The sequence below is a fragment of the Gavia stellata genome, chromosome 14 (genome assembly GCF_030936135.1).
Source record: "Gavia stellata isolate bGavSte3 chromosome 14, bGavSte3.hap2, whole genome shotgun sequence".
Lineage (NCBI taxonomy): Eukaryota > Metazoa > Chordata > Aves > Gaviiformes > Gaviidae > Gavia > Gavia stellata.
Window position 1 is genome coordinate 23032138 of NC_082607.1, and position 22576 is coordinate 23054713.

The window sequence follows — 22576 nt, forward strand, 5'->3', positions numbered from 1 at the left end:
TAAAACCCAGGATTTGGGAAGATTTAAAAGTCCCCGCTGAAATGTGTTGGCTCAGCTCCACTTCTGATCTCCAACCCAGTTTGTCCAACAAACACAACAGCTTAGGCGATACCCTACAAGTGGGGTGAAGGGACTGAAGCCACCGAGGAGGCTCTCACGGCCAGTGAGACCAAGCACTGGGCCACCAGGGAATCACGAGTAGCACAAAGCCACTACCGAATCTCAAATCCTCTAGAGGCTCCTTGCCCAGACAGACCTGAACCCCCATCTTCACCGGCACCCTCACCCACTCCCAGGCTTGCCCTGGGACATCCCTTGCGGTGCTTTTACCTGGAAGGCTGCAGTGCCTGGACAGCTGCCGGGAGAGTTGGCCTCGCACAACAGGACCTAGAAACAAAGGAGAAGGTGTGGGTCTGGCTCTCCTCTCCGCCTTGACGGCTTTCTGGTGACCTCTCTTCACACAAGCACACCCGTTTGGGAGGGATACAAGGAAAGAAAAAGAGTGCCGCGGTCCCATCCCATGAAAAAATTATTTCCGGGGAATTTCCCTTGGATGTGCACCATGAACCCAGCCAGGTTTTACAGTGCATGACACATGACCTTCTTTTGAAATGTCTCTGGTAGGTACCCTGCCGCACCCCTCCGGAGCATTTCGTGCCTTTTTGAAGTAGAGAGCAAGCTGACACCCCCCTTAATCCAGGAAAAAGTTCACCAGCTCAAACCCATCTCACCGTTTCAGTTAAAGAGATGCCCTCGCACTAGCAGAAACCAGCAGTTTTTTGAAGGGACCGTTTTTTGCAGAGACGTCCTGTATCTGCAGGGACGAGGCAATGGGCTAGTGCAGCCCTTCCCCTGAGATGAGGGAGACTTCTCAGCAGACCAACCGAGTCCCCTTGGGCTTGAAGGTCTGCCGTGGTACTCTTGAGGGGGGTCACAAGCCTGGGCATCACAACAACCATGGCCCTACTCACGCCTTTTCCACCCGGAGGAGCGAAGGAGCTGCCCTCGTGCTCCTTGGAGGCCTGGAGGACAGCCCCTGCTTTTCATCCCTGAAAGCCTGAGCTGTAGGAAGGTATAAATAACCTGTTTTCGGCTTGCTGGGGAGGAGGGGAAGGTCTGGAGGACAGCCCCAAATGGTTTATTAGTTCATTTGGTTTCACTGGGGAAGAATAGCGGGCTGAAACAAGAGAGCTCTCCCTCTCTGGTTTTAGCCGGTTGCTATTGAAAAGAAATTTTCCCTAGAAACCCATTTAATACAATGCAGAGAGGCAGGTTAAAGTTACACTTAATCTTGAAATATTGTTTGAAAAGCAGAAATTTGAATATTTTGTTTAAAAGCTGCAGAAGGAAACACATTTTTCACATGCCAAAAAAGGGGTTTTCAGCACTATTTCCTGTACTTTTTGATGAATTTGCAACTCGTCTTAATTAACCCCAAACCTGCATTTTGCAGCAAATAAATGGTTCACCTGAGCATGTTTGCAAAGATTCATTTAGGAATTGTAACTGCTTCTGTACATAGCAAGCAAATGAAATAATAATTAAAGGCAGATTTAAAACCCGCCGGTGTGCTTCTAGTACACAGGGAAAAAAAATCCCTTCGTCTTATGTTAAGTCAACAAAATAGTGGATAATGGAGAAAGGTTAATACATTTTCCTGAGTGCTTTTTGATAAAGGCCATCAAAGAGGCTTTTAAGGAAACTGAATAGCCAAAGGGGGATTGTCTAACTTCCACAGTGTATTAAAAGCTTATTAAGGCAGAGAAAAGAAGAAATGGAATCAAGAGTTCATACTCAACATATAAATAATATAATAATAGGACATCCCCGAGAGTCCATCTTAGGATGAAAGTCTTTTATTAACGATGCAAGGGGAAAAGGTCAAACAGTCAAGTGGAAAAATTTTGCAGGGAATAGAAAATAATACCGGCTGGCCGAGGCTAGCATAAGCAGCAAGGGGACCTCGTGAAGGTACGCTAATGAAGAGCCTGCCAGCGGGTTAAATGAAATGTCAAGCAGTGAAAAGCAATGCCCATTAGAAAACGCCACCTGAACTTTTCACACACCTTGGTGGGTTTTAAATCAGCCTTAGTGACTCAGCAGAGAGAACAAAAAGAGAAGACCCCGGTGTAATGATGAGCAGATGAAGAAATGCTGGCTCAGCAGTCAGAGGCGACACAGACAGTAGGCTGCGTTGGGCAGGGGGATAAGAAACCGCAGAATATATAAAAAATACCTTTAGGGAATAGAGTAATGGTCTAAGTTGAGTCCTGGCCACTTGTCCTCAGGACAGGCAGACAGGATTAAAGTCTGTCCAAAGCCCTTCAGTAAAACTGTGAAAGGCATAAAGGGAGTTTTACAATGAAGAGGGTGAGATCAGGACAGTCAAGGCTGAAGAGGAAAGAAATAAGGTGAAAGCTGACAGGAGCATTGCCATCATCATAAAAACACATGTTTTTTTGTGGAAAGCTCCCTTGAAAGAAGTCCGCCTTCCAAAACTATTTTAGGTAAGATTGAACAGGGTAAGAGGCAGAAGCCATGATGCTGCAGGGTATTGGGCATCGCCCGCCAGCTGAGGTTGGGGAGAAATTCTCCTAGAGTGGGGGAGCAAACGAGACCAGGGGTTTCTTCCACCTTGGTCTGAAACCTCTCTGCCAGGCACTGTCAAAGGCAAGACACAGAGCCGGACATGCGCTCTGCCCGCTCCTGCCTGATAAATCCTCTCCTCCTGATCTTGTTTTCTAATGTCATAGTTTGCATTTTCAGTCTGCCCATGTATCATTTCTAGATGGGCCAGGGCACTTAATCCCCGTTGGTTTATTCATTATTAGAAAGCTTTTCAGTCTTCCTTTAACATCATTCAGGTCTGATTTGATTACAGAATACGTCCAGTGCTGAGTTCATATTTCTGAGAAAGGAGTGATAATTAGATGACGGTCATGCAGCCTGGAGGGAGACAGGCAGGAGGAGACGCTGGGGGAAGAGAAAGGGCAGGTGATGGGTGGAAAGGCTCCGGTGTCAGCATAACCGCGAGCAACCGAACCCCGCGGTCCTCCAGCCTCTCCTGCCTCTGCCCATCCTCAGAGGCGCACTCTCTGCAACATGTCTGTACCAGGAGCAGGGTCAAGGCCGGGATGTTTTTTACCCCTGTCGTTTGTGGAAGAATTAATCAGAAAATTGCAGCCCACCAGGCTTTAAGGTTGGAGCTAAATCCCTTTAAATCGGTGTCACTGAGCTCCCATCCACCGATTATTTAAATAATGGCTTGATTTTTTTTTATTTGGCTTGATTTTTTTTAATTTTATTTGATTCTAGTCTTCAGAAGAAAAAAAAAAAGCCCTGGATTTTGTTTCAGATCAGATGTAAAATGGCATGAAACAGAAAACAGAGTTTTTCTGGATTACATCTCCTTGCCGGCTATGCAGGTGGGTGAGGGCAGGCATTGCCCTGCACACTGGGAAAAGCCAGCCTGGCAAACACATGCGGGATCACCAGGAGGGAAGACAAGGGAGGGGGACAAGCCTCTCACTGTCTCTTCCCTGTTAAAATTCACATCAAGGCTGATTTCAGTCTTGTTGGGGTGGGTGAAGGGCAAAAAGATACTGCTGGCCGTAGAGGGGTACCTTCAGATGGTCCGTTTTTGGTGGCCCTATGGTGAGCCATAGCTTCTCCTTAGAAACAAGGGTCTAGGCAGGGAGAACCAGCAGTATGCTGTGAAGACATGAAGGAGAAAGCGCCTGGCTCAGAAGCGGGACTCCTCCTTAGCTGCTCTCCCCCCTGCATCCCATGGGCAGGAAAGGCTGTGGCTGCCCGGCAGCTGGGCATTGCAGAAGATGCTACATGGAGGGGACACCACCACTGTCACACGCGGTTGAGCGCTGGGACTCCTTGGAGAGCTCATGAGCAGAGACAACCCCGCAAGCTGAGTTGCATGAGTTCACTGACAGACACCAAGAGACTCATTTGGGCTCTTCCAGTTGCCTGCTGCTGGAGTCCTCCGCCCTCTGTTTATTATATGGCAAGGTGTTTAAACTTAGGTGCTGTGCATATGCCCCCCCCAGCTAATTTCCTGCAGGAAGCCAAAAGAGATGCCAGTTCAGATAGGGCTGTGGGCGGAGGTGCGGGCTAATGAGAAGACCTCCTAGGCGGCAGCAGCAGCGGGGTGTGCAGGTAGGCACTGGCAGAGAAGAGGAAGAGAAGGTGACGTAAAATGGCAAGACCAGAGATCAGGCTGAGGCGGAAATGAGAGCGCAGCATCCTCTCCTCGGTCACGCTCGCGGGGCTCCAAGGTGGTCTAACCCAGCAGGGTGGCGGATGCAGGCAAAGAGCATCCCTGTGTACACCCGTCAGCGCTGGGTTTGGTGAGAAAGCATTTGCATTTAAACTGCTGGACCTATTGCTTCTCCTCTGTCAGGGCTTACTCGTGGCAGGGTACTTATTCCAGGCTATGGCTGGATTCAGTGGCACTGTTTGTTAAAATATTGGTGATGCTTCTTGCCTTGGGACACAAAGATCTGGCCCTTAGTTTTGTAGCCGATAATTTCAGGGGCCTGCCTGGGCAAAGGGTGTGGATTCATGTATTAATCCTCCCTTTAGCAGCTCATAGGCACAGGATCCTAGGGGATCATCTCCGATGGATGTTTGTCTAACCTTAAATCTTCCAGGAAGGAGATACCAGTCCTCCCCCTGAGACATGCCTCACTGGTGCTGCACATGACTACTGTAGCTGATGGAAAGCTTTTAGTGATGTCCAACCCAAACCTTTGCCACAGTGAATTAAGTGGTTTTATTCTCATCCTTTCTCCAGTGACTTTACAGGGCAACTTATTGCCATCCGTTTTATAATTAAACTTTGCCTGATGATGGCTTGTTTGCACATCTTCTACTTCCCAGACTAAACAAACCCCACTTCTTTAACATTTCCTAATAAGCTATGGTTACTGAACCTCATCTTATTATTCGTGCTTCTCCTCTGGACTTCCTCCAGTTCATCAACATCTTTCTTAACGCGTCGGCCCAAAGCGGGCAGGGCGTTCCAGTCCCGGCATCAGGCTGAGAAGAACAACATACCCCGTGCCTCCCACGGCTCAGGCTCCTGCGAACACATCACTGTCTGACACCCATCTTTTAGCAAAGGCCCCCACCCTTTTGAACTCATGCCCTTAAGCGCTGGCAAGCCTTCCCCGTGTTTTACACGGGTGCTGCCTCTTCTATCAGCAGGGTTGTCAACGAAAATACCGACTACAGCCACTCTGCAGAGAGACTCCTGCAGCACCCGCTCACTGTGTTTTCCTGCTCCGATAGCGAACTGGTGATAACCGCTCCGAGAGTAATTTAAGAGCCGGCTGTGCGTTTGCTTTCTGCTGAATTCATCTAACCAATGTTCCTCAGCGTACCGCTGCAAAATCTTGCTTAGGAGAAGATCAGCGTGTTGTTCCTGTCCCGTTGCGGGAACTTCTTGCTGCCTGCCCAGCCCCGTTAGCTATAGCAGGGACTATTTTGGGCAGGAAACCTCAGAAGGGCAGCGAGACTGCTGGGGAGAAGTGGTGAAAAGTGAGCCGTCAGGGAATATTTGTGTGAATAAGGCTGCAGAGCTGGGGTCACGTTCTTGGGCTCGTGGGTTATCAGTTTGGGTTTTTATCCAGCTGTTTGCTGCGTGTGCTGCCGAGCTCAGCAGGTTCTCAGCTGGATGCTGGGATGCCTTGGCTGAAATGCCACCTGCGGGGCTGAAAACGATGTGTTTTCAGCTGGCACGCTTGGGAGGCTGATAAGCGTGGTGAGGAGGAGTATGGAGCAGCGCAGCGACAAGGCAAAACCCGTACCCCAGACGGAGAGAGAGCACAGCCTGCTCCAGAGCTGGACACGGCTTTTGGTAGCATCCTGGCACAGCCACGGGGGTTCTGGGAATTAAAAATCCCACCCAACACCAGGGAGAGGCTGAGGATGCTCTTACTTGCAGGGTGTTGCTCTTACCCGAGTTAAACCAGAGTCCCACAGGTCTCTGGTGAACAGAGAGTGAGGGGGTATTAACAAACACTTTTATTTTGCAGGAGCTGTATGTCAAGTCTCCTGTATCCGCTGCAGCTTGGGATGGCTGGACAAAGAGCCACTGGCTCTATTTTTACTAATAAAAGCTGCCCAAACCGGACGGCATGTCATGCACTTAGCTAGTGGCCGCAAGTTCTAAAATATCTCTGCCAAATAGTTTTGCGGGCATCTGCACAGCTCCAAGCCAACAGTTTTTAATTTGTATGTGCGGTTCAGGATGGCTCCAGGCTGCAGGGGCAGCGACGGGGAGGGGGTGGCGGCGACTCCTGGCAGATCATCCTGGGGAGACGGCCCCCTCTCCATGCGATTTTGTGTTTCGTGTATAAATTTAGCTCTGCTTTGCCTCTTGTGTAATTCAGTTTGGCTGGCAGCAGGCTGGCAGGCTGCCCAGGCGTTGCGAACCACGCATGTCGTGCGATGAGAAACACCTTGGGCAGATGGCAGGTCTGGAGCAGCCATTGTATCCCATCCCGTCCCGTCCCGTCCCGTTCCGTCCCGTCCCGTCCCATCCCATCCCGTCCTGGCCTCCTTGTTGATGGGCAGGAAAGAACTGGCAACGCTACGGCTCTGCGAGCTTGTTTCCTGAGGTGAGCACTGTGGGCTTCGGAAGGGCAGGCAAGGAAGCTCATGTGCTGGGGACATGGGGAAGCAAGACCCTGCTCCAGATGGGGTGGAGTGTCCGGGGGAGACCTCCTGCTCCCGTTCCTGCTTGCAACATGGCTGTGCCTCTCTGCTTTCCCCCCCTGTCCTGCTGCCCAAGCCCTTGGACATGTGAAAGGACATGGGGCAGTAGCACGTGGCAGAGGGACAGGATGGGGAGGTGGCCCTCTGCTCACCCTGCCCATGGAGGGAGAACAGGAAAGCATCTTCCCCAAGAGAAAAAGGGCTTCTGAGAGGCTCCAGGTCAGGAGAGGGCTGACCTTGAGTTGTGCAGGGGTTTGGGCTGCTTCCCACCCCCCCCAAGTGCTTGACACCCCATAGGGTATTGCCAGTCCCAAGTCTACAAGGGGCCATGGGGACTGACCTTCCCATGTGAGTAGCAGGGTTGGTGATGGGCACGGAGGAAACCCAGGGTGCTTCTGCTGTCCTCACAACAAAAAGAACTTAAGAAATCCATGAGGATGCACGAATCGCAGATACTTGTGTTTACAAACCAGATCTGAACCCCAGTACCCAAATCCTCGTAGCATCCAGCACAGCTGACCGGAGCCCATCGAGGGTCCAGCCCCTGGATGCTGCACGGGGCTACGTCAGGTGGACCCAGACCTGCCCACCCAGACCTCAGCTCAAAAGCATTAGTGCCAGCCCCAGCCATACAGAGATTAGAGCTGCAGGCCCAGACTGAAATCTAAAATCATTTATTCTGGATTATTTTTTGTTTTTCCTTCGTCCCTGTGTTTTCAAGGTTTGCTCCCCCACCAGCAAGGCTCAGATTCAGTCAGATGCAAGGTCCCTGCATCCTCCGCGGTGGGGATGGGCCCCACAAACTCATTTCACAAGTGGCTCACCCGCTGATCCGGAGTCTCCAGATTACCAAGGGCTGAGCTAATGCCGAAAGCTCCCAGACAAGCGGCTTTCTCAGGAAGTGCCGTCCTGGAAAACACAGCCCGAGAGAAAATAAACTCCCCCGAGCCACAGAAGAAGACCCAAGCCTGCAATTTCTTCCTTGCTGTCTGGAACGGGCTGGGGTGATGTTTTCCAAAAGGTTAAAACACAGGGTAGGGATGTTATTTTAGTGAACGGCTGAGCCCCTTCAAACCTCCCAACGAACGGATACGTCCCCGAGTCCTGTTTGTCCAGATGCAGTGCTGGGCTGGGCTCCAGGCCACGTCCTCCCCCCGCGGGGATGGCTTGGGGCTTTGGAAAAATTACGCACAGGGGGAGTGGAAAAGAAGCTGTTTTGCAGGTGGTGCTGAGTTATTCCAGACATGCGGTGCAAATATAATTGCAAATGAATGAAATTCCCTCCTCCTCCCCCCCCCAAAAAAAAAAAGCTGGTCTGCGCTGGTAATTAAGGCTGGGGATTACTGGTGGGGGGCAGCACAGCAGGAGGCTGTGGATTTTGGCTGTCTGCTCTGTGGAGGATGGGACCCTCCATCACAGTGGGCACCTTCACAGTGATGGAGCTGGGCTGTCTTCTGAAGCTCCACAGAGCCCCAGGAGCTGATTCAGGGCAACAACCCTGCCTGAGGCTGTGCTTCGTCCTTCGCTTGGCTTCCCACAGCTCAGCCTCCCCTTGCTCCAAGCCCCAGTCTTGGTCAGCATCAGCCTTTCCCCCCGCAGTCCATCCCCAGCTGCACCCCAGGGTCCCGGCATTCACCTATTTTTGACAAACTCCCTTTAAAAAAGATGTCCTCGGTGGCTGTGGCTGGACTTGCCCCATCAGCCACAGACCTGAGGGTACAACTGGTGGGTGCCAGCCCGGGCTGCCAAAAAAGGGAGGAAAGTCAAACGTGGGGTTTCTCTAGAAATGTACAGTGAGTAATTGCTAATGGCTCAGCCTTGTGAGAAACAGTTTTAAAAGTAAATAATTGCCTGCTCCGGGTACTAAGGCAGGATGAGACCTCACTGTTTGACACCGTCATTCAGCAACCGTATGCACGATGCATCAGGGCTCTGCTCGCTGCCTTGTCTTGTTCAGCGGCTGACAAAGGCATCCATCGGATCATTAACTCGAATTTCCCGATCAGTTTTGCTACCAGAAGGACCATCTATTATTATTATACAGAAAACCTTGCACACAGGTCCCTCCAGCACACCATTATTTTATTGTGTGTAATCAGCCCTCCCACGAGAGAGCTTCGCTCTCTTGGTTTGGTGCCTGGAGTGTGTGTTTGCTCAATGGCCCTCTTTCAATGCCAGGTCACTTTTCTGTTGTGTCTTCCCTGGCACAGGACTAACGATAATGGCTTTGTACGGTGTTACGTGAGAGCCACAACCTTTCTGGGTAACCCGGTGCTCGCTGGGGAGGTGTTGTCATTGCTGAGCACAAGTGGAGAACCTGAGATACACCCCAAAGAGCTTCCCCAACCCCACAGAGGGTCTTGGCACGGCATCTCAAAGGGGACCTTGACTCCAAGCTGGACTGTCGTCCTGGGTTGGCAGGTCCCTCCTGGGTCAGAGGAAGGTTTGTCAATGGTCTGTCACCCATCCTGACCCCTTCAATCTCTTTGTGGTCAATGCACAACGTGCTCATGGCTGATGCACCTCCCCAAGTCTATATTAAAATGCACACTGATAAAGAGAGGTCCCTTAGGCAAAGGAGGAGTTTAGGTGTCTCTGGGGGGTCTTGTTGGAGTCCACAGAGAGACATCTGCATCTCTAACGCCTGCGAATCCCTCCTGTGTTAGAGGTCTAGGTGTCACCTCCAGACGAGTGTCTGACCCTCCAGCGCTGCTCACTTCTCTTGCTGGACTATCAAAGGTGCTGGGGACAACCAGACTTTGACATCCAAATTGAAGATACTGAAGTTAGAGCAGATCACTCTACCCGATTACATGAACTGCCAGCTTCGGGCAAGTAAATAATCACTGTTGGCAACGGGTCCATTTTGAAGCTGCAACCTCAGCTGTAACCAGCCTCCCTACTGATGCTGCCCTCGCATCGACAGTCCCCTTCCCGCTGGAGCATTGATGTGAGGAGAAGGGGGTGACCGAGCTCCTGGGGGACACTGTCTCCTGCTGCTTTCCCACCTCTCCAGACCAGCTGCCGACTTCCAAGGATGTGGTCCATGCTTTGGCATCGCAGGACCAGAGCTCGACCTGAGCACGTGTGTTACGCTAAGCTGTTCTCAGCCCCCTCCAAGTTTTTCATCCAAGATCTTGATAATTATCTGAGAGTACACAGAGCTGCTGATCTTATCGTTGGTGGGACGTACATCTGTGCAGAAGGTCGCAGTGACCACTGCTAGCTGGGGGATGTCTGTAATTTTGGCCATGAGCACACGGGGAAGCCTCCTTTGCCCTGGGTGGGCTGGGCAGCCCATCTGCACATCTCTCCTCTAGGAAACCTGCAGCCCCTTCTCGGTGCCTTGCGCAAAAATCCTCCTTTCTTCATGCTGTAACGCTCCCTCCTGCCTTTTTATCAAAAGATAATTTGGGGGGAAATAATTGCTTTCGGTAGAATTTTTAGTGGATTTTTAAAACACAAAGAAACCCAAAGTTTCTGGAATAAAAAAGTGGGTAGGTTTGAAGATAGGGAAGGGAAGGGAAGGGAAGGGAAGGGAAGGGAAGGGAAGGGAAGGGAAGGGAAGGGAAGGGAAGGGAAGGGAAGGGAAGGGAAGGGAAGGGAAGGGAAGGGAAGGGAAGGGAAGGGAAGGGAAGGGAAGGGAAGGGAAGGGAAGGGAAGGGAAGGGAAGGGAAGGGAAGGGAAGGGAAGGGAAGGGAAGGGAAGGGAAGGGAAGGGAAGGGAAGGGAAGGGAAGGGAAGGGAAGGGAAGGGAAGGGAAGGGAAGGGAAGGGACAATCCTGGCTAGAGCTGCTGGCAAGTAGATCAAAGCTTTTTAGTTCATGGAGACTTCCAGTGTTCCTGCATCTCCTGCAAGCTCTACCTGTTTCCTTAGGTCTCCTGAAGCCTCCTTATAGCCCTGCTTCCAGCAAGACCCAGCATACAGGGGGGCAGGGCTGGGATTTCTGGACCCCAGTACTGACTGATTAACCTGTGAAACAGGACAGCAGATGTTGGTTAGAAATTGCACGTGCCCACACACCGCAGGAGCCTTCTGGGAACTTCTGGAGCAGCTTCAAAGGAGAAGAAGATGCTGCTGCAGGATTCAGCGACGGTGGGGAGCACGGCCAGAGGAGCAGGGGAGGTGCAGGTCAGCCCTCCCGGGCAGCGGCAGATCCCCGTGCGGGGAGGAGGGGATGCCCAGCCAGAAAACGGTGCTCCCCCAGGAGGAACCAGCACCACTGGGGTGTCTGCCAGTAAACCTAAGAGCAAGGGAAGGTTTCCTGACTCCTGCCAACCCTCTGCTTGACAGGAGACGGGACAGTTTGTCCTTCATGTCTGTGACACTGATGGATGACCTCAGCTCCCGCAGAGGGAGGGAGGAGAGCTGCCTGCGGGGAGGGTCCCTGGTGCCAAGACCTCACCACTCCTGGCAAATTCAAATATATCCCGTCACAGGGAAACATCTTTGCTTTCCACAGTCTGCAACAGCATGGTTTGCTGGGAGGTGGAGTTAGCAACAATGCTAAATTGGGCGGGGGGGACGGGACATGAGCATGGAGGTATTTGGCGTAAGGCAACAAGCCCTTATCGTAACCCCGATGTGCTTGGTACGCGTTCAGCTTTCCGGCGTGCTGAGAAGTACTTTCCTGATCTGTTTTGCTGGTGTGACTTCTAGAAGACTGGGAATCCTTCCAAACTAGGACCTGGGGACTTCAGTTCCCCTGGAGCAAAACGACAGTTAAAAGGCTGCAGCGTGGGGCGTCTTCTTGATTTTTTTGCTCCCCTGGGGTTTTGTGTTAAATCCTCTCCAGGCGTGCAAAGAACAATAATATTTTGGGAACGCCCACAGGGAAACATTGGCTGGACCCTCAGTTTCTGCAGGTTTGGAGTCGCTCCATTAAAATGACTGAAGTCAAAAGAGACGTTTCCACTTACACAGATGTACGTGTTGTACGTGAATTCAAAAAATGCAAGTTCTACAGAAAAAAAAGAAGTTACGAATGTCAGGGTGGCTCTGACTTTCTGCCTGCTCCAAAATCACTGGTAAACGCAGGAGCTCTTGGATCGCATGGGAAGACCTGGGCAGCTCCTCTTCCCATGCAAAGCCTGCTGTGAAATATCGGGGAGCAAGCTGGCTCCCACTCTGCAGAGTGCGGCCAGCCAAGGTATGGCCCTGATTTTTAGGGTGCCAGTCTCGCTGCCGCAAGGTCTGCATGAACAGCACATGCAAAACAGATCCCCGGTGACCGGAGGCAGCCCGGGAGCCAGGGGAGACACCCCATCCCTGGGATGGGGAGACTTTGGGACAGGCAGCGAGCTGGCAGAGGGCTGCGGAGCTGAGCCGAGAGCAGGGGGGAAGCTTTGGTGATGGGAGGGTTGCGAAACAGTTTCCTGTTTACTTGTCTCTTACTTTTTTCTCCTTTAACTGCGGACTCTACCTACTTAACTGTTGCTTTTACCAGCAGTGCAGGGGAAACCCCTCTCCCCTGCCACCCCGTTACCCCCATTCCTCCTTCCTCGACCAGCCCAGCCCCGAGAGGACACGGCTGCATGCACGTGCCCATCCTCAGCATCCCTGCACCCTCTGCTTGCAGCTGGAAAAGACTGTCCTCCTGGGTCCTTAATGGCATTTAATCTTTTGAGTTGATTAAAATAGTATATTAACCAGAAGACTCGGGCGTAATGGGAATAATAGATATATACAGGGCGTAATTGCATGGCGAGTGGGACTTCACTAAATGAGCTGTAATCCGTTGTTCTGCTGTAGAGGGGAAGGATTAGAGCATTATTCTTTTTTTTGTTTTGTTTGAAAGCCTCAGCTCTAAGGAAGTGATCCCCAGCTGGGGCAAAACAGTGTAACTCGGTGGGTTTCTTATTTATACTGCGGGGACTGGAGGCTATTTTAAAACAGGTTGGCTTACAAGCGTGAAGTGGCCCCTCCGTGCTTGCTAGCTTCAGATTGCTAAGTGGAGAGCAGACATGGCCAGGCTGTGCCCTGTGTTGCACTGGACCAGGCGTTTCGTGACGGCTCAGAGGGGAGGGAAGTGCTGGGTTATCCATTTCATCACCTCCAGCAGAGCTTGGCTCTGCAGAGCCTCCCCATAAGGACCAAAAAGGACCGGTTTGCTTTATGCAGGTTGGGGAAACTGAGGCAGGGTGAGCTGGGTGAGGCTGCAGCAGTGCAGGGTAGAGCTGAACCCAGGGCCAGTGCCCACCCCTGCAGCGTCCCTGTTCCACATCAGGATGAGACCCCAGCGCTCGCCATGCTGCTGCTCCCGGCACTGGAAGGGAACCATTGCCACCTCAGTGGGGTCCCTAAACCACAGGAGAAGCAGAGCCTGGTGTATCCAGCAAAGCACAGACCCACCTGGCTGCGCAGAGACGTGCAAAGAGGATCCTTGCTCTTTTGCCTTGCTCCTGTTGTTTTTTCCTCTGCAATATGCCCCATGGATCAGTGAAGAGCTGGCAGAAGCCCTGCCTTGGGTTTGCTAGACCTTGTCTCTTTGAGCCATGAAAGCCATCAGCTTCTCTGGCCACAAGTATCTGCTAATCTGGTACTGATAAACACTGTCTGTCTGGCCAACCCCAAAGCACAAGACCGGGTTAAAGAAAACTTGAGATTTTTTTTTTTTTACAGTTTCCTTTATTTACTTTTTTTTGCCTTTGAGCCTTAAACATTTATGCCTTTGTTTGGTTTTTGGTTCTGAGCCCTGCCTGTCATAGAAAAGGGCCCCGAACCAAAACCCAAACAAACTCAAAAACTGAACATCTAAGTGCAATCGCAGCTTCCAGCAAAGCCAGGAGGGCTGAGGCAGCCACGCAGCAGCTAGCAGAGGTCCACGAGCGTGGCCTCAAGGGTGGGCAGCACTCCGGCTCTAGCAGAGCAGCACATAGGTGCGTGCATTTTGGGGTCTGCTTGTACCAGTGCAGAGGAGTCCCGAGCTGGGGCACAGCAGCAGCGTTGTCTTTGCAGATGCACCCCAGGAGGCTGAGCTGCACCCCTGGGCACTGTCCCCTGTTTAAGGAGTCTCTGTCTTTTGGGACACTGGCAGGGAAAGAGGATCCCTAGTTTTGAGTGGGGATGGGGAAATTTTAAAATGCTGGGGAGGAAAGAGTGGTATGGCAGAGATGCCCACCAGCCCCTCCGGAGGAGGGCACCAGCCGTACCCCAGCCATGCTGAGCCCCCCGGGGTCCTGCTCCGGGGCATGGGCTGTAGCCAGGAGCTGATGCTGGGGAGTGCGGAGGGGGAATAGCAAAGCCTCAAGCCAGTTGTTTTTATTGCTTCTTTATATGGCAATGTTTCCTCGTCCTCTGCTGGGAGCTCCCAGGGCAGTTCCTGCCCATCCCTCCTTGTTGTCCTGCTCTGCTAGGAGCACCGGGATTTTACAGCCTCCTCTGCGGAGCAGGGAGGACGAGGGCCCCTCTGAAAGCCCTGGCTGGAGGGCAATCCCCGCTCCCAGGCTCTGGTGGCCCTCGTGGCCGGGCTGCCTGGTGGCTCCGCGGCTGCATGCCCTGGAGCTGACTCTTGGGATGGCTCCGCGGCAATAGGACGTGCAGAAATCCCCAAGGTTGCTCGCGAGACTCCCATGCACTCCCACTGAGCTTTACTCTGGACTTTATGTTCCCTTTCCTTAAATAAAGAAAAAGTTCTTGTTTTTAGAAACCCACTCATCTGTCCCAGTAATTCTCCTGCTGCCTCTCCATTAGGGACTTCTCCTGCCAAAGGTACCACTGCCTCCCTCCAGATCCAAGGGAAAGGCAGAGACTTGCTGCAGAGCTTTGTGGATGAAGCCACTCTTTTGCAGGTCTCTGGCTGGTTATCCTCCATTAGCAACACCGTGCGCTCACGTCTGCCAGACTTCTGCCTGTCTCAGGGTGCACCTCTGGCTCGGGTGCCTTGCCAAGCTCTGGGGATTGCCCTTAACCTCTCTAATCTCGGGGGCTGTTTGGCCACACGGCTTGGTCAAGCTATGCTGGGGTGAAGGGAGAGCTGGTACAGGCAAGCTGCCACCCAAGGCAGAGGTGCAATGAATGCTCTACAGGCTCAAAGCATAAGCCTTAAGCATCTGAGCATCCTTGATCTTCCAGCTCTGCTTGGTACCTCCATCTGACTCCATAAGGGACCTGTAAATTAAACACGAACATGACTCTAGTGCTCTCCAGGGCTCACCAGCTCGTGCACAGGTTCAGCAGGCTGCTTGCCTGTGGAGCTTGCAGAGGGCAGGGAGCCCACAAAGTCTGTTTTCTTGTGTGATTTTGTTTCTTAAAGGTTGAGCTCATGCTCTGGGCAGGGGGAGGGGGATTTGGGGAGGTCTGCTATACCCCAAAACATATTTTCACAAGACTGGCAGTCTCCTAAAAGTTGAAACACTGCCAGGTTGGAGTGAAACTAGCCCACAGATTCAGATCCTTTGAAAAAAGGGAAGGAACACACTGTGTGAGGTTACACAAACCTTTCTCCTTAAGAAATGGAGCTAAAACCATCTAGGCATTGGGGGGCAGCTTCCTTAACGTTGAAGGGACCTGCACTTCTAGAAAGGACTGAGCAGCCTCCAAACTGGGCTCACTGAAGGCTGGGAAACAGAGGATGTGCATCCCCAGTCGCATCTGAAACTCGGCTTCCACTTGTGAAATAGCCCCAAAATCTACAGCACCCTTCTGCGTGCTTGTGGTGGGAGGGGGCTGCTCTTCCCAGCCATGGTCCCTGGGGTGGGCACCAAGGTGTCCATCATCAAGCTCCCCAAAAGGCACAGGGGAGGGGATTGAGCTGAGCTGCCGTGGCCTGGGCAGGCTGCACCAGTCTCTATCCTCTGCTGTGGTGGCTTTGATATGGTTCCTCCCACCAGGCACTGGACTCAGCTGTGGCATCAACTGGGGAGAACGTGCCGAGGACCTGAGGTCTAGAGAAAGAGGATGCAATGTGCTCCTCTTCCCTGCCTTCCCACAGAGGTCCTCTAAACGGCGATGGGAGAGGACCACGACAAAGCCAGGCTCCATCTCACTCGCTCCAACAACCAGGAACATCAGATCATCCCTGCCTGCTAGCCCTGATCAGCCTTTGCCAGAGTTCCTAAATTAATCCAGGAAGGGTGGGCTTGTACAGCTCCTCCGGTAACACCAGCCAGGTGATTTGTGCTTTCCATACAAATGCTCTTCTTCAGGCTGCTCTCAGGAGAGGCTTTTTGTGTCCCTGGTTAGAATTGCAAGAGAGGATGGCACTTGACAGTATGCAGTAAAGAGCTGTGTTTATCCTCTATAATTGCTGCATGCTCCTCTGCCTCCTCCTGAACCACATCATCCAATTTCAGGCTGAGTCTAGGAAACCACGGGGCTGAGTTAAGTCTTCTACGCTCTAGAGTAGTCCATGAACAGGAAGAAAATTTATTTCTGATGGCAGATTTGTCCTGCTGCCCTGGGGTCTTGGGGCCTAACGTGCCCTTTAGGATCACTTTAAGGATGCTGTTGGCAAGGATGCAGACTCTGCATCACAGTGTATCTAGCCTGGAGGAGGGTAAGGAGGGAGAGGGAACAGACATCTGGGATGCAGGGGTTGTGCTGTGGACTCAAATGTGATTTAGATGTAATCTGGTTTAGTCTATTTGCAAGGACATATTTCAGTTAGATACTGTACAGCTCTCCCAGAGGAGGAGGGGTGATAATTCCCAGCCACCCGCCACCTAGAACTAAGCAAAACTTCTTTTAACTGCAAGAACCTTTTAAGAAAACCATCTGCACGTCACGAAGTCACAAAGTCTAACCTGCTTTAGCTCAGAACAAGCTGTCGGCACAGGTTGAACAAGCTTCATTTGGCAAAGTGCTCCCGCAGCTCTCCGCCAGCTGCCGGAACAGCTTACCTGACCCAAAGTGTCTTCTGGCTCTCATGACTTCCAGCAAACGCAAACATTGACTGCTCGGCTGCATTTCCTCTCCTGCTTCTTCCGTGGCCCCAGGAAGGAGTCCCAGAGGTCTCTCCATGGCTGGCCAGAGCAGAGCAATGCTCTGCATATTGTCTCACCTCCTGCACATTGCAGCCAACTGGCATCAGCTGCTAAACTGAGCCTAAAAGATATGTTTTGTTAAACGCCTTCCTACAGAAGAGCATCCAGGCTGCAGTTTCTGCACCAAGAACTGGAGAATCCCCCATCTCTCCAACAGTTTTTCTCAGTGGCGAATACCCATGCTGTTGAAGGTAGTTTTTTGGGGTTTATTTTTCAGATTAGAAGATGTTGGTTGCCGCTTCCAGCTACTGCTGCTTCTACCCTTTCTGTGCTTCCTGATCAACAAGTCCTTCGCTATTTCAACTCTGCAATCGAGTCAGTCTCGATCTTTGTGGTGTGCTGAGCAGCCCGGGCTTCTCAGGTCGGGATTTCTAGCCTGGGGACAGGGTTTTCTGCATCTCCCCTCCAGCCCCTCTAAACTTCTGGACCCCACAGGACCCTCTTTGTCCTCTTCCCAGTCCCCCAGTTTTGATCTGCTCCATCCTCATTGCCTCCCAGCTGCTAGCGGGATGGGGAGAGCTCAGCTTCTGGGCAGGGCAGGACTTCTCTGCCACCAAAGGGGGTCCCCTTGGAGAGAGGCTGAAGACAGACCTCGGAGATAAAACATTTTCAGATGTACTCTCGGGGTGGCAGAAGTGTCTGACGGAGGCAGATGGGATTTGGCTTTTCCTTATGGGGAAAGCTCAGTTTCTGCAGTTTTTGTGCAGAACGAGACGCCAAGTGAGTAACCAGCAATTTGCGGGCAGGGTGCTCGCCTGGGAACGCAGACCCAGCCCGAGTTCATGTTCTGCCTCGTTTGAATGAGGGGTATTATTTTGGGATGGATGGTTTTCTGGGGATCTCTAAATGAAAGGGTGAGTTACATTATGCCTCAGAGGGAAAACAAGCTTTGAAAGCTTAAACCCCTTTATGAAAACATTCCTTGGTTTCTGGTGAGCTCAGCAGCTGCTGACCTTTGCAGCGGGACCAGATGCCTTCCCGAAGGACACTCTCCCCCACTGCGGTCCATGCTCTTCCACAAGGGACCTGCTCCACATGGAGACCCCCTTGGGAGGCTGTGGGCTTCTTGTGCTACCCTAAAAACCATCCTCAAGGCCAAGGTGGTAGGTGGTCTGGCATCTGGGGATGGACCAGCTCTAGCTTAGACACAGTCCCCACCTCTCATTCACAGCAGGACTTCCTTCAGAAAAGCTGATGACTGCTCAGTGCAGGCCAGATTAAAATAATCACAAGGATCCCTCCTGGCCCTGGGCTTCCGCAGACAACATGACTAATCCCTCAACGCACATGCAACCCATTCGTACTACGGGTGTGCGCTGCAGTCCGCCTGCACACGCACAGCCCACGTGCCCTTCCTCAGAGGTGCCAGCCGGAGCAAAGATACCCACGGCCGAGCTGGGGGCAGCCGGCTCCTCTCCAAAGCCCTGGACCTGCCGTGCACATGGAGGATCTTCACTTACAGCTCCTAGATAGGAGCAGGCTGCTGCTGCCAGTGCCTCTAACAGGACCTGGTGCTATGCTTCAGTGCTAGCTGGGGGGAATTGACTTAATCCAGTTGTGCACTGGCAGAAATCAGTGGCTGAAGAGCAGGGTCATGCCACCTTCTTGGGAAGAAGAAGATCACCTCCGGGTCCAACAGCCAGGAAGGAAGGAAACTGGACGAGACTTGATTTTTCCCTTGAGTCCCTATGGACATCCTGGGTGGTAGGAGATGCTGAGGGGAGATCACAAGCTCAAGGACAGCTAAATAGGTCTGGGCGCTTTGAACAAGCCCAACCCAGAGACAGAGCACCGTGGTCCAGCAGGCAGCTCGAGATCTGGAAACACACAGAAATGCAGGCACGTTCCCAGGAAAAGCCAGCAAAACAGGCATCATCAGGAAAGTGCCTTCTGCACTGTCTCCTTGAAGCCCTGGAGACTGGGAGAGCTTCCCAACTCACTTCAGCCATCCCCTGATTTTTTTTTTTTGGCCAGCTCAAGTGACTTTCCATGATTGTTCAGAGGATGAGAACCTCAAGTAGATGTTTTTCCATGCCACCATTTCTCTGCAAATGGTCTCTCCTAAGGTTCAAATGAACCAGGTTCTCCTCCCAGCCATGGGCAGCAGAAAAAGGACACTCCTTCTATTACTAGATACATGCAAAGAAAAGAAAAAACCCAAATTTGTTGTATTTTTGTTGAGATAGATCTCAACAAAAGTATTTTTTCACAAAGTATCGGTTTTCATGAAAACCGTTAGACTCTAAAATGACTCAGAAGTAAACTCTTCTGCTCCGACTGTATTTCACTCGGGGTATTGGGTTTAACAGCCCAGATCACATAACCTGGCAGATCAAAACCTCCTAAATGTTGACTTTGCCCTTATGGTCTCTCCCTCAGGAAAAATGCTTCCTCCCGTGAGATCAATTTTTCAGTCCAGTTCCAGAGGGGAAAAGCAAACTTCAAAACACCAGCGTTTCTCACAAGGCAGCAATTTCTTTTGCCAATCAGTCCTAATTAATAATGATCAGAAAAATCTTCAGTTAAAAAAAAAAATACAAGCAAACAAGGAGTGCGTGTCCCCTCCCCCTTTACTTAAAAGGTTTTAATTCTGTCCTTCAGCCTCTCTCTCTCTCCACACAGAGCTCAAGTTCCTTTTTCTTTTCTTTTTTTAAAGCTGGTTGCCATTTCCTCTTCAAAACGCTGTTGCAATGAGGAACGGGCCCTTATAAAAATACCATTTTCGCCTTCCCCTTCTTCAGGAGAGAGGGACTGCCTCGCTGTAAAGTTTTTGCTCGCCCTGCGTGCCAGAAGATCGCAGCCCTCCCGCCTCTTCGGAAACCAGCTGCAAACCTTCCTCCCAAACGAACCCCAAAAAAGAAACGCCCCTTTGGCCGGCATCCAGCCGGCGAGGCGATCCTTTAGCTCCCTGCACCAAGAGCTTCACAGGGGCTGCTCGAGAAGCAGCCAGAGGTGGAGGACCAGGGATGGATGGTGGGTGTAAGGGAGCCGAGACCCGGCGGAGCAAGAGAGGGAGCAGGCAGGCACAGCCGGCGGTCGGGGACATCGGGGTAGCGGGACCACCTGCGACGGCTCCGGCAGGCTTTGGCACCGAGATCTGCGGGCTGACCTCGTGCCAGAGCTTGCAAGGCCCTGCTTGAGTGATGGGGATGAATGCATCACCCAGGGCTGGTCTGCAGACAGGCGGGTAGCTCTGGACCCGACCGCCTGCATCAGCATCCCTGCAGGGATGCGCTGCTCTGCAACTCAGCCCAGCTGGGATGGGAGTGAGGGTTCAGAGAGGAGGAGGGGGGTCAGAGCAGGGCAAGAGGCCTCCAGTAAGTTTGTCCTCCTTCCTTCTCCTCTTCATTTGAATCCATATACTAAAGCACATTGCTCCCTGCACATGTGCCAGCGCTGTTGTCCTGCTTGAGCAACACCCCTGGGTGCGCACAGCACGCGACCATCACTACCTCCTCTGCACCTCAGCACACGAAGACGGAGGCAAGTCGGTTTTGTTCCTTTATTACACATTGCCCAGGCGTAGTAAAGCAGCAGCAGCCAGCCCCAGGCCCGCAAGCAGGCTGTGGAGAGCTGTGATTGGAGACACCTTCGCAAGAGATTGTCAAAATGGCAAGGATTTTCATGGTGGGCAAAGATTCCCTTTAATCTGTGAAGCTCTGGCTGCGGCGGAGCCAGACTGCCGCTCACCGGAGCAACCCAACCCCATCCCTCTGAAGCACACGTCGCTATCGTACTCCGAAGCAAAGATGAAGGTACTTTTTTCTGACAGACCTCCAACTAGTTTGAGAGATGTATAAACATTTTACACCCTACAGCATGTAAAGCCTTCCCCGCTCCCCCCCACCTCCCTCCATGTATGCACGAACAGAGCATCTGTCTATCCGCCCCCTCCCACCCCCCCAAAAAAAGAAACCCAAGGCATCCCAGAGCAGCAGTGATGCTTCGAATCAGAACTGCGAACACAGGGTGCGTCTTTATCTAACCTTCCCAAGCACTGACAGTCTAAACGCTAAGCTGCTTACATGGGCTAATGGCAACATATCCGTGCTGCGAGGCTTCATCTTTCCACCCCCTCCACCCGCCCACCCTCCTCTCCGCTTCCCACCTTTCTCCATGTCCTTAAACCAACGCTTTCTCGCTCAAACCCCTTGGCAGATCTAATACAGCGTATGCAGCACGTTCCCGGGGAGCTGCACGGCGTACAGCGCGCGACAGCAGAGTTCAGTGTCCAACAGGGACAAGTTCATCCAGCTGCAGGAATTCCAGCCCAAAGCACAGTCCAGCGTTATCCCCCCCCAAAAAAACCCCAAAAAACATGTACACGACAGTGTCCAAGTCCACACATCCAGGGAGGGCTGGGAGCTACAGGCGGCTACTGCGGAAGTCAGAGAGAGGGAAGAAGGTTGGTGGTCAGCAGCTGCTACAAGGAAGAGACGAACAGGTTCAACGTGGAGGAAGGAGGGGGGAAAAAAAGCCCAAGAACAAACTCAAAAGGAGGCAAAGGGGAGATGCTGGGATTCGGGGGTCGGATGTCTACTTTCTAGGCAACAGCCAGCACAGGAAAGGAAAGGGAGAGTTGGTGTTTGGTGTCTGGTTTGTGGGGTTTTTTTTTTGGTGTCACTCACGATAGAAAACATATTCGGTGTAAGAGGTCCAGATCCTGTCATCTGTCTGGTCATGGGCGAAGGCACAGGTGCCTGTGGAGTTGCAAGCCACCATGTGGAAGCCAGCATCAGCCAGTTTATCAAAGGCTTGCTCCAGGAAGGTGAATTTGAGGTAGTACCTGGAGGTGTACCTCTCCGGGGGCCTGTCTGGGTCCCTGCTCTCATTCAAGGTATCCCCAAAGACCTCCTTGGCCAGTGATGTCTTGCCACACACCATGATCCGTGCCACCCTGCGGAACTTGGCATCCGTCTGGCTGTCCCTGCCCAGGGTGTAGGAGCCCCGGTAGCCGATGGTGATGAAACCTGCCCTGCGGATGTCGGTGCCAGCAGCACCCGTGCCGGTGGTGACGGCACCCCCGGGGCCACCAGCCGCGGCGCTGGGGAGCGTGGCACTGGCAGAGGTCAGGTTGCGGGTGGCATCCGCGTTGGGGGAGAGCTCCTCTGGGTCGCTTTGGCATGGATCGTCTCCCAGCGAGTTCTGCTTGCTGAGCTTGGGGGCCAGCATCTTCACAAGCTCCGGCAGCATGAAGTACTCGGCCTCTCGCTGCAGCCGACTCCTCTCCGGGAAGTGGTCGGGCAGCACCAGCTGCTGGTCCCTCATGTAATCCAAGATGTAGCGGAAGAGGAAGCCGTCCCGATCCACAAAGAATCGTCCCTTGCTGTCGCGGGCCAGGGAGCGGACGTTCTTCTGGGTGAACATCTCCCAGAGGAGCGAGCCAGGCACACTGACCAGGGTGGGGTGGCGGGTGATGTAGACTTGTCCACCCACATTGAGTTCAATGATCTCAGGGAAAGGGAAGTCCTCGCTGGGTTTGGCACAGCCTGCGTTGTCTGCCAGGGCCATAGTGAGCTACCGCTGCCTTCCCACCTGCAACAAAAAGCAGCAATGTGCCAATGTTAAGCCTGCCAGCCAGCGCAGCTCATCATCCCACCGGTCCCAAGCCAGATCGCGCTTGCTTTGGGTCAGCAAGCAGTGCAGGATCAGGCCCCTGTCTCTCCCAGAGTCTGGAAGTCAGCTCTGTTCCCTAATCCCTGGCTCTTGGAATAAGCAGCATTAGCTAACGCCGCCTTCCCTTCCATGCCACAAGAAGAAAAGAGCATTGCCCGTGGTCTGAACACTCCGTCTCCACCTGCAGCCCTCCCGACAGTCAGCCCCCGTGCGTGGGGCTCAGCACCTTTGCCGAGGAAGGTGCA

General features: G+C 52.5%; 1 protein-coding gene across 1 annotated transcript; it reads right to left on the reverse strand.

Moving 5' to 3' along the window:
- Positions 1-361: 361 nt before the first annotated feature.
- LOC104260408 (BTB/POZ domain-containing protein KCTD12) lies at positions 362-22230 on the reverse strand. The gene is made up of 2 exons (XM_059824404.1): positions 20824-22230; positions 362-387 (listed from the first exon to the last, which is right to left on the reverse strand). Exon 1 carries the CDS (start codon positions 22224-22226, stop codon positions 21336-21338), a length of 891 nt encoding a protein of 296 aa, XP_059680387.1. The 5' UTR covers positions 22227-22230; the 3' UTR covers positions 362-387; positions 20824-21335.
- Positions 22231-22576: the final 346 nt, after the last annotated feature.

Bases quoted from the DNA above. Each gene is read 5' to 3' on its own strand.
- LOC104260408 (XM_059824404.1), bottom strand. From the start codon at position 22,226: ATGGCCCTGGCAGACAACGCAGGCTGTGCCAAACCCAGCGAGGACTTC.